Source organism: Entelurus aequoreus, linkage group LG08 (assembly GCF_033978785.1).
Source record: "Entelurus aequoreus isolate RoL-2023_Sb linkage group LG08, RoL_Eaeq_v1.1, whole genome shotgun sequence".
Taxonomy (NCBI): Eukaryota; Metazoa; Chordata; class Actinopteri; order Syngnathiformes; family Syngnathidae; genus Entelurus; species Entelurus aequoreus.
In genome coordinates this window covers 30,459,294-30,472,336 of record NC_084738.1, presented here as the reverse complement: position 1 = coordinate 30,472,336, position 13,043 = coordinate 30,459,294, and the positions used below count along the sequence as shown (strand labels likewise).

Sequence of the window (13,043 nt, the reverse complement as noted above, 5' to 3'; positions counted from 1 at the left end):
AAATTCGTTCCATTTTGTCCACAAACGATGCTGAGATCATTATCCATGCGTTCGTTACATCCCGTCTCGATTACTGTAACGTTTTATTTTCGGGCCTCCCTATGTCTAGCATTAAAAGATTACAGATGGTACAAAATGCGGCTGCTAGACTTTTGACAAAAACAAGAAAGTTTGATCATATTACGCCTATACTGGCTCACCTGAACTGGCTTCCTGTGCACCTAAGATGCGACTTTAAGGTTTTACTACTTACGTATAAAATACTACACGGTCAAGCTCCTGCCTATCTTGCCGATTGTATTGTACCATATGTCCCGGCAAGAAATCTGCGTTCAAAGAACTCCGGCTTATTAGTGATTCCCAGAGCCCAAAAAAAGTCTGCGGGCTATAGAGCGTTTTCTATTCGGGCTCCAATATTATGGAATGCCCTCCCGGTAAAAGTTAGAGATGCTACCTCAGTAGAAGCATTTAAGTCTCATCTTAAAACTCATTTGTATACTCTAGCCTTTAAATAGACTCCATTTTTAGACCAGTTGATCTGCCGTTTCTTTTCTTTTCTTTTCTACTCTGCTCCGGGGTGGACCGCTAGCCTGTTCATCGGATGGGGACATCTCTACGCTGCTGACCCGTCTCCGCTCGGGATGGTTCCTGCTGGCCCCACCATGGACCTGACTTTCGCTGATGTGTTGGACTTTCACAATATTATGTCAGACCCACTCGACATCCATTGCTTTCGGTCTTCCCTAGAGGGGGGGGGGGGGTTACCCACATATGCGGTCCTCTCCAAGGTTTCTCATAGTCATTCACATTGACGTCCCACTGGGGTGAGTTTTCCTTGCCCGTATGTGGGCTCTGTACCGAGGATGTCGTTGTGGCTTGTACAGCCCTTTGAGACACTTGTGATTTAGGGCTATATAAATAAACATTGATTGATTGATTGATCATTTTGACAGAGGGGAGATCAACTATTATTGAATAAGAACAGCTTGATAAATGTTTGACTGGATTGATTATTTAACTAATATAGCAGTCAAATGTAAAAATCCAGAGTTTTCTTGAGCAAACATTGTGAGAAAAGTGAGCTAGCTTATTACCACAGACAGGGACAAAGTTAATATGCATAACTTTCCACCACAACTAACAAACCCACCTTTTTTTTGGAAATATTGGGTGACATATTGTCGACCCTTCAATTCCTTCTCCTCTCTTATTTTCTTTTCCTTTCTTTTTTGGCTGCCTGATTTTTGAGGCATACTGCTGTCTCCTCCGCTTTGCCCGCTGTGGCGCTGTCTGTCTGTGACAAATCGCAGGTGCTCTACCTGCAGCTGATCCAGTCGGACTGAACCATTTTACGTAAATAGAGGGGGGGAAGGGAGGGCCCTGCATGTGTTGATGCTTCCAAAACAAATAAAGGTATTGTTACCAGGACATGGAAAATAAAACATGTGTGATTATATGTTAGTTAATAACTTAGTGTCATTATTTTTTCTGTAGTATAATTTCATCATCATTAGGGGCCTCTCTGGGCCCCCCTCCATCATGGGCCCCTAGAATCCGTCTCCTTTACCCCCCCTTTTCGGCGCCCCTGACGGCTCTGGAGGAACGTCTCCCCTGCGGGGAGGCGTGCTTTCTGTGGGTGGGGGAAAGCACGCCTCTTCTTTTCCACCGGAGCGCTCCAATAAAACACACTCAGATCTTCAGTTTCTAGCCGATACTGCATACAAATAACGTAAAATAACGCAGTAACGCATCATGCAGTAACGGTAACTGAGTTACTGTATATAAAAAAATAACGCGTTAGATTACTAGTTACCGCCGAAACTAACGGCGTTACAGTAACGCGACACGTTAGTCCCAACACTGATAATGTGTGTATTGAAACAGCTCTGCAACCAATGTTAATCATGGCATTCATTAACTCACCACACAAACAAGATGCATCAGGTCTCAAAGACGCTTCAAAACCTTGATCATGTCTCTACATTTAACTAAGTTCTGGGTTAATTAAAAGAGCAGTAATGCACCTTTAATGGACAAGGTGGGGAGCAATAAACGAAAATTGATTAAAAAGAGAAGTCCAATAAGGATGTATAAGTGTGTGAATGTGAGTGTGAATGTTGTCTGTCTATCTGTGTTGGCCCTGCGATGAGGTGGTGACTTGTCCAGGGTGTACACCGCCTTCTGCCCGAATGCAGCTGAGATAGGCTCCAGCTACCCCCCGTGACCCCGAAAGGGACAAGCGGTAGAAAATGGATGGATGAATGGATGGAAGTACAGTACATCTAATTTGCACAACACATCATGACTCCGCCAAAGGATGCACATTTGGTGTAATTGTTTAATATTTGACGAAACATGCTTGCATAAAAAATTTACCAAATAAAACATTTACACAGTAAACACACGCAGCAAGGCTTTTAAAATAACTTGTTTTAGGGGCCAAATGTCCAGAGTGCAATTGAGCTCTCTTAGCTATTCTTCTTAGTGTGTGTGTTCAAAATAATCGGCTGTTTTTAAGGACTTACTGCCAAAAAGCCAGTCAAATATCCTCTACATCACTGATTTTCAAACTATAGTATGCAAACTCCATCAAGTGGTACGCCAAGGAATCAGTTAATTAAAGTACAATGTTTTACTTTCCTGTATTTAAACAGTGTTACCGTTCAAACTGTGCGTACTGTTACAGTGGCCAAAATATTGAATATACTTATAAATAAATGAATGATAAATGGGTTATACTTGTATAGCGCTTTTCTACCTTCAAGGTACTCAAAGCGCTTTGACAGTATTTCCACATTCACCCATTCACACACACATTCACACACTGATAGCGGGAGCTGCCAAGCAAGGCGCTAACCAGCAGCCATCAGAGGCAAAGGGTGAAGTGTCTTGCCCAAGGACACAACGGACGTGACTAGGAAGGTAGAAGGTGGGGATTGAACCCCAGTAACCAGCAACCCTCCGATTGCTGGCACAGCCACTCTACCAACTTCGCCACGCCGTCCCTTGAAATAAAACATCTGCTTTGTTTTTAATGAATACTTAGGCCTACTATGCTACTGTATTTCAATGTTGGTCATTATCATGTTACTTGGAGAGCCAAGTGTTTTCAGAGGTTGTACTTGGTGAAAAAAGTTTTAGAACCACTGCTCTACATGACAGTGCTCTAGTGTTTTTAAGAACCTGCTGCAAAAATGTAAAGTTTCTTCCAATGTTTTTTTTAACAGAACTTGCCAGTTGAATAGGCCCGACATACAGTATCTCATGAATGACATCTTGAAAAATGTAAGATTTATATTTTTCTTACCCGAATGTTATCGAACGATGCTTTGTTTGTCACATCATAGAGGAGAAGGAGAGCTGTAAATAAAACACACAAAAAACAACATCAACACACATTTGGACAAAGTGCTGAGCTCTAACAATACCATTGTGTTACTCAGGAACATGTAGACACACTTTGGAGCAATTATCTCTAAAAGTGCCATACTGCAAAGCAGGACCACTTCAGGCAACACAAAACAGAGGGTGCGCATTACAATGTGCTGTCAGACACAAAGTCATTACACCTACATGGTAAAATGTAACTCATTTTCTCTGACGAATACACCCTTTATCTGGGATAATTAGTCCGATTTAATTATGTACAGGTACTGGCATCTCCTCCTACTGCATACCATCTATCGACCCATTGTTTCCTTTACTTTCATTTCCAGTCTCTCTTCTCATACACTATCCATCCCAGTGAGCATAAGCATTTTTTTAATTGCCTATTTGAGGACTTAATGTTGTACAGTGGCCATGTTATACAATTACAGTACATGGCCAGTTGGCCAGAACACCACCATTCTGGCGTTTCTCTGGAACTGTTGCAATTTGTAAAGCAATTATAAGGGCAGTTGTTTTTTGTTTAAACTAATAAATGCATCATTCTGGAAAGTTCAGGCAACCAGTACAACAAAATTTGCAGTACAAACCCTTAAAGTGCAGAAATAATTTAACATTAAAAGCATAAAAAAAAGATATAGGCTAGATCTTTAAAAGACATATTTAACATGACAAGCTTACGCACACACACACACACACGCACGCACGCACGCACGCACGCACGCACGCACGCACGCAACGTAGCAGCTTAAGCAGACAAAAACAGTATATTGCAGAGACCCTGAGGGAAGATTTGCAGATATTGAAAATCAGAGGCAGAAACAATAAAGTTCAGCACATTTGGTAATTATAAGAAAAAGGTGGTGTTTAGTACATGTGCTTTGCATATCATTACTATAACACGGATGGAGATTTATAGGAAAAGGTATTTGCGGTGTTAATCACCGTTATAGCTTTTGGATAAAAACTGTTTTTAAGTCTATTAGTCCCAGCATTTAGAGAGCTGAAACATCTGCCTGATGGCAATATTTCAAAGTGTTGGTGACCTGGGTGGGACGAATCTCTTAGAATGTTGTTAGCCCTACTAAGACAGCGAGAGCTGTACAGTTCTTCCAGGGTGGGGAGTGGGCAACCAATTATTTTTTGGGGCTGTGTTAACCACCCTTTGGAGGGCTTTCTGGTCAGCCATTGTGCAGCTGGCAAACCAAACACACATGCAGTACATCAGGATGCTTTCTATGGAACAACGATAGAATGACACCAAAGGTTTCTGAGTCAGATTGTTATTCCTGAGAACGCTCAGGAAGTACAGTTTCTGCTGTGCTTTCTTGATGGTGTTTGTGGTGTTAATGTTCCAAGTTAAGTTCTCCTGTATGTGCACAACGAGAAACCGGAAATCCGTTACCCTCTCCACCTGTTTCCCTCCGATGAATAGGGGCTGAGTGTCTGTTTTGGCTCCTCCTGAAGTCTATGACCAGCTCCTTGGTCTTGGAGGTGTTCAGGACAAAGTTATTGTCTGAACACCACATTGACAGCTGGTCCCCCTCGTACCGGTAAGCCGACTCATCTCCCTCAGAGATGAGCCCCACAACTGTGGTATCAACAAACTTGATGTTGGCGTTGCTGGAGTGTGCGGGGATGCAGTCATGCGTATAGAGGGTGCAGAGTAGGGGGCTCAGCACACAGCCCTGATGATGTGTGTCCGTACCAGTTTCTCAAAGCACTTCATGATGACTGGGGTAAGTGCTACTGGACGGTAGTCATTAAGGCTGCTGATGGAAGTATTTTTTGGGATTGGAATGATGGTTGAGGACATGAGACAGGGAAGGACGGCACTCTGGGACAGTGACTGGTTAAAAATGGTGGTAAAACCCCCAGCCAGCTGGTCAGCACAGTCCTGTCCTGAAATGCCGTCCGGCCCTATTGCTTTCCTCGACTTCACCGTCCTCAAAGTGCATCTCACCTCATGCTCCTCCACTTTGAGAAAGTGACTGCTGTGGTCTAAAAGATGTGGTGTGGCTGTGTCCTGTGAGGTTACCTCGAAGCGGGCGAAGAGGTGGTTCAGCTCCTCTGCCAGTGAGATGTCACTGGCATCAGCCTAGGTGTTTCTGGGTCGATAGTTGGTAATGTGCTGAACCCCCTGCCACACCTGCCGGGAGTTGTTGCTCTCGAAGTAGTCCTCAATCATCCCTGATGCCCTCTTCAGGTTGGATCTGGCAGTGCTGTATAGCGCTGCATCACCAGCCCTGAAAGCGATGTTTCTCTCCCTGAGCAGGCACTGCACTTCTTTTGTCATCCATGGCTTCCTGTTCAGGTAGACCCGGATGCGCTTTCCCTCTGTGACATTGTTTGTGCAGTATTTTATATAGTCCAGATCTTGGTGTTTAAAGATGTCCCAGGCTGTTGACTCAAAACAGTCTTGAAGCTGTTCAGAAGCACCTTTAGGCCATGTTTTAACAGTTCTGGTTGTGGTAGAATCACTTTTCCTGCAAATGGTGTATGCTGGTATTAAATTCAGGGTCATGTGGTCTGACTGACCGAGTTGAGGAAGTGCTTTAGCCCTGAAGCCTTGTTTAATGTTCGAATAAACCTTGTCTCGTGTGTTGTCTCCCCTGGTAGCACATTTAACATGCTGATGGAGTTTGGGGAGGGCAGTCTTTAAATCTACATGATTAAAGTCCCCAGCAATGATGTGAGCAGCCTCAGGATACAAACTCTGCTGGCTGCTGATAGCATCATATATATGTCCGAGTGCCACGTTGGCATTAGCATCCGGAGGAATGTACACAGCTGTTAGCATCACAACGGGTCAGATAAAAGGGCTTGCACTTGACAGTTACATACTCAAAAATGTGGCGAGCAAGGACTGTTTATTGTCCTACTGTCAGTGCACCAGCAGTTAACGTAAATGCAAAGCTCTGCTCCGCGGCTCTTACCGGAGTCTCTAGTCCTGTCATACCTGTATGTTGTGCGGCCTGCTAACTCGATAGCTGTGTCCGGAATGGAAGGATTAAGCAAAGTCTCTGATGAGCAGCATGCAGCAATCCTTTAAAATGTTATTTGAAACCTGTAGTCTTAGTTCGTCCATTTTGTTTGCCAGTGATCTTGCGTTTGTGAGGAAGATACTCTGAAGCGGCAGTTTGTGTGACCGCTTCCTTAGCCTTAGCAACAGGCTAGCTCTGCATCCCTGCTGGGATGGTTGTCCAGGCTGAGCCGGGGCACCTAGCTATATCCACGGGTATTCCATGCAAGGAAATAAAGTCAGTTGGAACAGACCGTATCAAAACACGTATTGGTATGTCAGACTTTTCTTGGTTCAACTCCTATCTTACTGACAGGATGCAGTGTGTCTCCCATAACAACGTGACCTCTGAGTATGTTAAGGTAACGTGCAGAGTTTCACAGGGTTCGGTTTTTGTTCCTGGAGGCATGTCTACATGAAATTAAACAATGGATGTCCAGTAACTTTTTACATCTTAACGCTAAGAAAACGTAAAGGTTGATTATCGGTCCTGCTAGACACAGACACCTATTTAATAATACCACCTTAACATTTGACAACCAAACTATTAAACAAAGCGACTTGGTAAAGAATCTTGGTGTTATCTTTGACCCAACTCTCTCATTTGAGTCACACATTAAGAGTGTTACTAAAACAGCCTTCTTTCATCTCTGTAATATCGCTAAAATTTGTCCCATTTTGTCCACCACCGACGCTGAGATCATTATTCATGGGTTCGTTACATCTCGTCTCGATTACAGTAAAGTATTATCTTCGGGTCTCGCTATGCCTAGCATTAAAAGATTACATCCATCCATCCATTTTCTATCACGTGTCCCTTACGGGGTCGCGGTGAGTGCTGGAGATTACAGATGGTACAAAATGCGGTTGCTAGACTTTTGACAAGAACAAGAAAGTTTGATCATATTATGCCTATACTGGCTCAACTGCACTGGCTTCCTGTGCACTTAAGATGTGACTTTAAGGGTTTACTGACTACGTATAAAATACTGAACGGTCTAGCTCCATCCTATCTTGCGGATTGTATTGTACCATATGTCCCGGCCAGAAATCTGCATTTAAAGAACTCCTGCTTATTAGTGATTCCCAGGGCCCCAAAAAAGTCTGCAGGCTTTAGAGCGTTTTCTATTCGGGTGCTATTACTCTGGAATGCCTTACAGTTAGAGATGCTACCTCAGTAGAAGCATTTAAGTCCCATCTTAAAACATATTTGTATACTCTAGCCTTTAAATAGACCCCTTTTCAGACCAGTTGATCTGCCGTTTCTCTTTTCTGCTCTGCCCCCCACTCCTGCATGGAGAGGTTATCCGGTAGCCTTTAAAAGCTTCCAGGGAGGAAGCGCTAGCTGTTCCAAGTTGGAACCGGGGTTGGACCACTCCTCTTTGCATCAGTTGGTGATGTCTCGGCACTCCGACTTGTCTACATGCAGGAGGATCCCCTGCTGGCCCCATTATGGACTGGACTCTCCCGTCTCTGTGCTGCTATCTTGTCTGAATACAAGAGGATCCCCTGTTGGCCCCATTATGGACTGGACTTTCACATTATGAAGTCGGGATTCAGGGTGGACCACTCCTTATGCATCAGTCGGTGATGTCTCAGTGCTTCGACGTGTCTACATGCAAGAGGATCCCCTGCTGGCCCCATTATGGACTGGACTCTCACATTATTAATCATATCCACTCGGCATCCATTGCAGCGATCACCCAAGGGGGTTTCCAGGGTTTCTCGTTGTTCCCATTGGGTTGAGTTTTTTTTCTTGCCCTGATGTTTTATCTCAGCTGAGGATGTCATTGTGGTTTGTGCAGCCCTTTGAGATATTTGTGATTAAGGGCTATATAAACAAACTTTGATTGATAAGTCCCATGAGTGTGTACGTTGGTGCAGGTGAGAAAGAACGAGAGACTGCTGTTATGACATATGACAAAGAGTTGGTTTAAGCCTGGTTTATACAGCAGACAATGACCAGTTTTGCTTTATAAATGTTTTATTACTAATGTTTTTGGTGTGGTTACGGCCGAATACAAACAATTTTACTCAATAAAGTGATCGATGGAATTCTTGTCCTCCTTAAAGCGTCTCGACAGACATTACCACAATTAAACTGTTGACGAACATTATCTGCCTCTTGTTGTCACCAGTCACTCACAGTTGCAATGCAAAATCATACAGAATAAATTATGTGTTTATTTTGTTTAGAATTAAATTGGAATTAGATTTTTTGCGTGACAGATTTGCTGTGCGTAGGATGCGTGAGCAGTGCACAACTGTACAGGTGCGCACCTCAGAGGGAACATTGGTTGCAATATTGTTGTCGAGGTGGAAATTGGAAGAAATTCGTGAGAATGGGGGCCCCAGGAGATTTTCGGGAGAGGTACTAAAATTCGTGACTCTCCCAGGAAAATCTATGTCTATGTATGGTTATCCAATTTCTAAATACTTTTTTAGTTACACAAGGGATCCTCAAATAAAACTTAGAGGTGAGGTTCAGGGAAATTTCTTCAAGCTGAAACCCGGAACATCATAATGTATCGCTGTCCTAATTCATTCCCAAAGCTGAGATGGCTAAATTGCGTCAAAAATGCATACACAAATGTGTCGGGGACCATTTACTGTAGAAATGTGTGCAGTACAAGAATCCGGGAAAGGGAAGATGCCGGGAAAGAAAAGCTAAATACATGAGTCTCACAGGAAAAGGGTTTAACAGGTATGGTCTAGGTGTGGATCTGTGTCTACCTATTAAGAAACACTCGTTTATGCTGTCCAGGGTTACAAGTAAACTGAAGCCTAGCCCAAATGACCAACGAACGTGGGCCACTGTGCAGACCACCCAATAATTTTCACATAATAAAAAAATATATTGAATCCCCCTTGATTGTGATTGAAACATACTACTAAACTAAAACTTATTCCGGTAACAAACATACATTAAAATGTAGGCAAAAACAGGTCAGGCCTTTCCCTTGGCAATGGTAACGTATGGATGGACAAGAAAAAGTGACATTTTAAAGCAGACCGGCCTTGGAAGGCACTGGTATTTAACATTCTGGACAAGTAGCAAGCTTCACATATCATTGAAACGATCTGCTGAGTCCATTTAGTGCACTTCCCATCCATGAGCCCATCATTTAAAGACACTGAACATTTTGTGACAATGCGGACATCAGAAAAGTAAAAAAAGAAAAAGGGAACGCTGGCTTATGTTTTTGTCACTCTAAATCATCAACCATCTTTCACCCCTAATTACAACCTATCTGGATGAAAAAGTTACAACAAGGACCTCATGACAGAACAGTAATTTTAGATATGGATCTAGGACAGGTTGGATAGGACAAAAACATCAGTACACTTCCCAACGTTTTCACCGACTTAATATGTTGTTTTTGCTTTGCATTCACCAGCGGCAATTATCGATTAAATAGCACACATCTGTGACAGTTTCTGAGATTCAAAAAAGTTGACTGGTGATAAGCAGAAGGGTAGACGGTGCGATCCATATAGGGAACTTCCATCTGTCACATCTTAAAAAGCAATCTTTATCAATAATCACTGTGCTGACCTTGGGTCCTCTCATTCCCAAGAAAGTAAACGGCGCCCACACCAATCGGCGCAGTGCTTTAATTAAGTGCTGGGTGTCTCTTTTCAAATACATGTCTTGAATTAAAGTCATGTTGTTTGTAGTAAGATGCAAATTATTATATATTCTGCTGTTGTCAATCCACATTTAATCTTACGGCTCCACAGTGCTTCAAGCTTCATAAATAGACATCCCACTTTTTGTACTTCCTTGATTTAATATATATATATATATATATATATATATATATATATATATATATATATATATATATATATATATATATATATATATATATATATATATATATATATATATATACATAAATGAAATGTATATCATTTCTATATTTGCTTTTCTGGTTTACCAAAAATACTTATCTTCCCCATTGAGCAAGCTTAGCACCCAAAGCCTGCCTTCTCGTCACCACCGTCTTCCTAAAAGGCACGGATTTTGTCTCATTGTGTAGAAATGAAAGAAAAATCAGCTCCACTGAGCGACAGGGAAGTCTTGGCTGGGTTTGGAAACAGCTGGAATTCTACACTTGACAATCACCTTTGCATTAAACGAGCCTGTCACATTGCACTGGGCGCACAGGAAAACCCTGCTCATTTGCACTCGGTGTGGATCGTTTCGCTTGAGACACAAAACTGCTAGCAAGAGGCAGCTAACAAGCCCTCTAAAAACACATACAAAATCGGTCAACAACGCTCCATTTACATCCCGTAACCTGCATATTGACCAATATATAGCAACATTGTTGTTGAAAGAGCCAACACAGAAGAACTATTTTTCATAACACAGCACCTTGCTCTCATAGAGGTAAGATAGCTACTGAGCTGCTGAGTGGTTGCTGAATTAGTAAATGTTAATTCTAGATTATAAATAATGCCTTGCATCTGTCCAGTAAAATGTTGTGGCTGGGTGGGGGAAATAATCGATTTTTATATGCATCACAATTAGGACATGGACGATTATAAAATCGATTAGTGAACGTCAATAATCGATGTATTTATTGTAAATAAAGTAATGCAGATAGCTCTAAAATTTGGCTGACTGCAGCGAGCCACCTCACTCAGAGATCCAACAAGCTCCTTTATTATCGGGCACTTATGTTCCAGTTTTGCACACATTTCATGTGAGGGGAATTTCTTATTACAAATGCACTGATTTTAAAATTTGAAAGTGATAAACGCTTATTTAGTGAAATGAAAAGAAATGTTAAACTGCATCAATATACATAGATTAAAGATGCATTAATGATCAATTTGTAATCAAATTGTAGCTCCTGAATTGTAATCGAATCGTGAGGTGGCAAAATATATCCACCTCTAGTTGTGGTTATAATCCGAGAAGTTGGCCAACTGTGAAATTCAACTTAGACCCAAAGACATTGTTAGTAAGACGTGGCAAGATACTTGTTTCATTCCAAAAAAAATTACCTGGGAGTGAGGGTGAATTTAAAATCATCATCTAAACAGAGAGCACAAGTCACCATTCCAGTGAGAGCAGAGCATTGTAAGCCACTGTTAATTATGTTTGCATTCTGTATTTCTTGTTTAGCTCTTAGCACTAGTGCTACAAAATGGCTTAGCGTTTCACTAGAGCTGGATCTGCTTAGCCTCGACCTTCTAAAGCGTGTAGCTCATCCTCCTTGTATTTAGTCTCAAAAAGATAAGGTTCAGGATCATCAGTTGTCTCAAAGTAGTGATCGTTGACCCTCCCGAAGTCTGCCATGTGGTAGTTGTTTTTTGTTGACAGAAATAGCGATCATTGCTATGTGCTCTATGAAATTAATTTGCCCCGAAAAGAAGTGTTAGTAATGCTTAAAATGACCAAGATACTGTAGCTATTACATGTCATCAAGAATGTGCTTGTTACAGGTTGTTTGAGGGCTTTATATTTAGGCACATTACCTGCATTCTTAGCCGCCTCTTGCTAGCACTTTTACACTATTTACATTGCAGCGAAAAGAGAAATACATATTTGTCTCACATAGGAATTGTGGATGATAGGTCAAATTCCAAAAAAAACGAAAATGGTCCTTTGCCACTGGCCTGGAGTGTACGTTTGTAATGTATGTCGTCTTCCCAGTTCAGTTTGAAGAGGGATCATTTTGGAACTTTGTTAGTGAAACTTTACAAAATATAACGAATAGAATTCAACTATGAAAATCATTACAGGAGACGGCTCTAAATTAGTATGGAAAATTCACAATAACAAATCTTTGCAGTTGTTTTAATACATTGTTGTCATCTACTGTAAACGCTTGTTTGAAATGGTAAGGAGGATTCATCCTCCCGCATGTGCTCACTTCAGTGTACTAGAGTTACAAAATGAGGCAAAGTTCTCGAACTGTCTGAGGTTCTTACACTTCAAGTTCTGGGTGTGAAACATTGTCCAATTATCTCACAAGAATCGACATTTTTCATGTCAGCTCTGTTTGGGTTGCATCCTCTTCCGGAGTAATGCTTGTCAGACCAAATGAGCTTTTATTTAAAAGTCAGTAGAAGACTGAAGGTTCCAAAGAGACGTTCAGGACTCCCATGTTGCCTTGTTAAAGATCAGTGGGCAAACTGTTGGACAACTGGACTGACACGCACGCACGTACACACACGTGCAAACATTTAGAGCTTTCTAAAATAAGTTCTGATAACATTACTTTGGAAGGACTAAACTATGTGCTTATTTATACATCAACATTTGCAACAACCACCATGCTGACTAACAAGTTTTGTGCAACTTTGCAAGCTACTGACATATTTAGGTTTTCCATCACATTTAAAGTAAATGTGTGTGTGAGTGCATGTGTGTCCAAGTTTTTCACCACCTGCTTTTTCAGGTAGGCCTAAGGCACACTTTTTGTACTCACTCGGGTTACTGGAGATATGAGTGACACACTCAGTCACAAAACACACTTGGGAAAACATGATAGACATTTCACCCCCAACAGTGCGATACTAATTTAGCTCCACATCACAGAGCCCAGGGCTGATGCTTACATGCACGCACGCACAAACACAGATAGACACACACACGCACACACACACATGCCTATCA

General features: G+C 41.9%; 1 protein-coding gene across 1 annotated transcript in view; it reads right to left on the bottom strand.

The window, feature by feature from the left end:
* LOC133655061 (ras-related protein Rab-26) overlaps nt 1-13,043 on the bottom strand; it is a 142,836-nt gene that overhangs the window by 62,467 nt on the left and 67,326 nt on the right. The window contains exon 5 of the mRNA XM_062054967.1: nt 3,308-3,360. Coding sequence (XP_061910951.1) covers nt 3,308-3,360 — 53 coding nt within the window. The remainder of the gene's footprint in view (nt 1-3,307; nt 3,361-13,043) is intronic.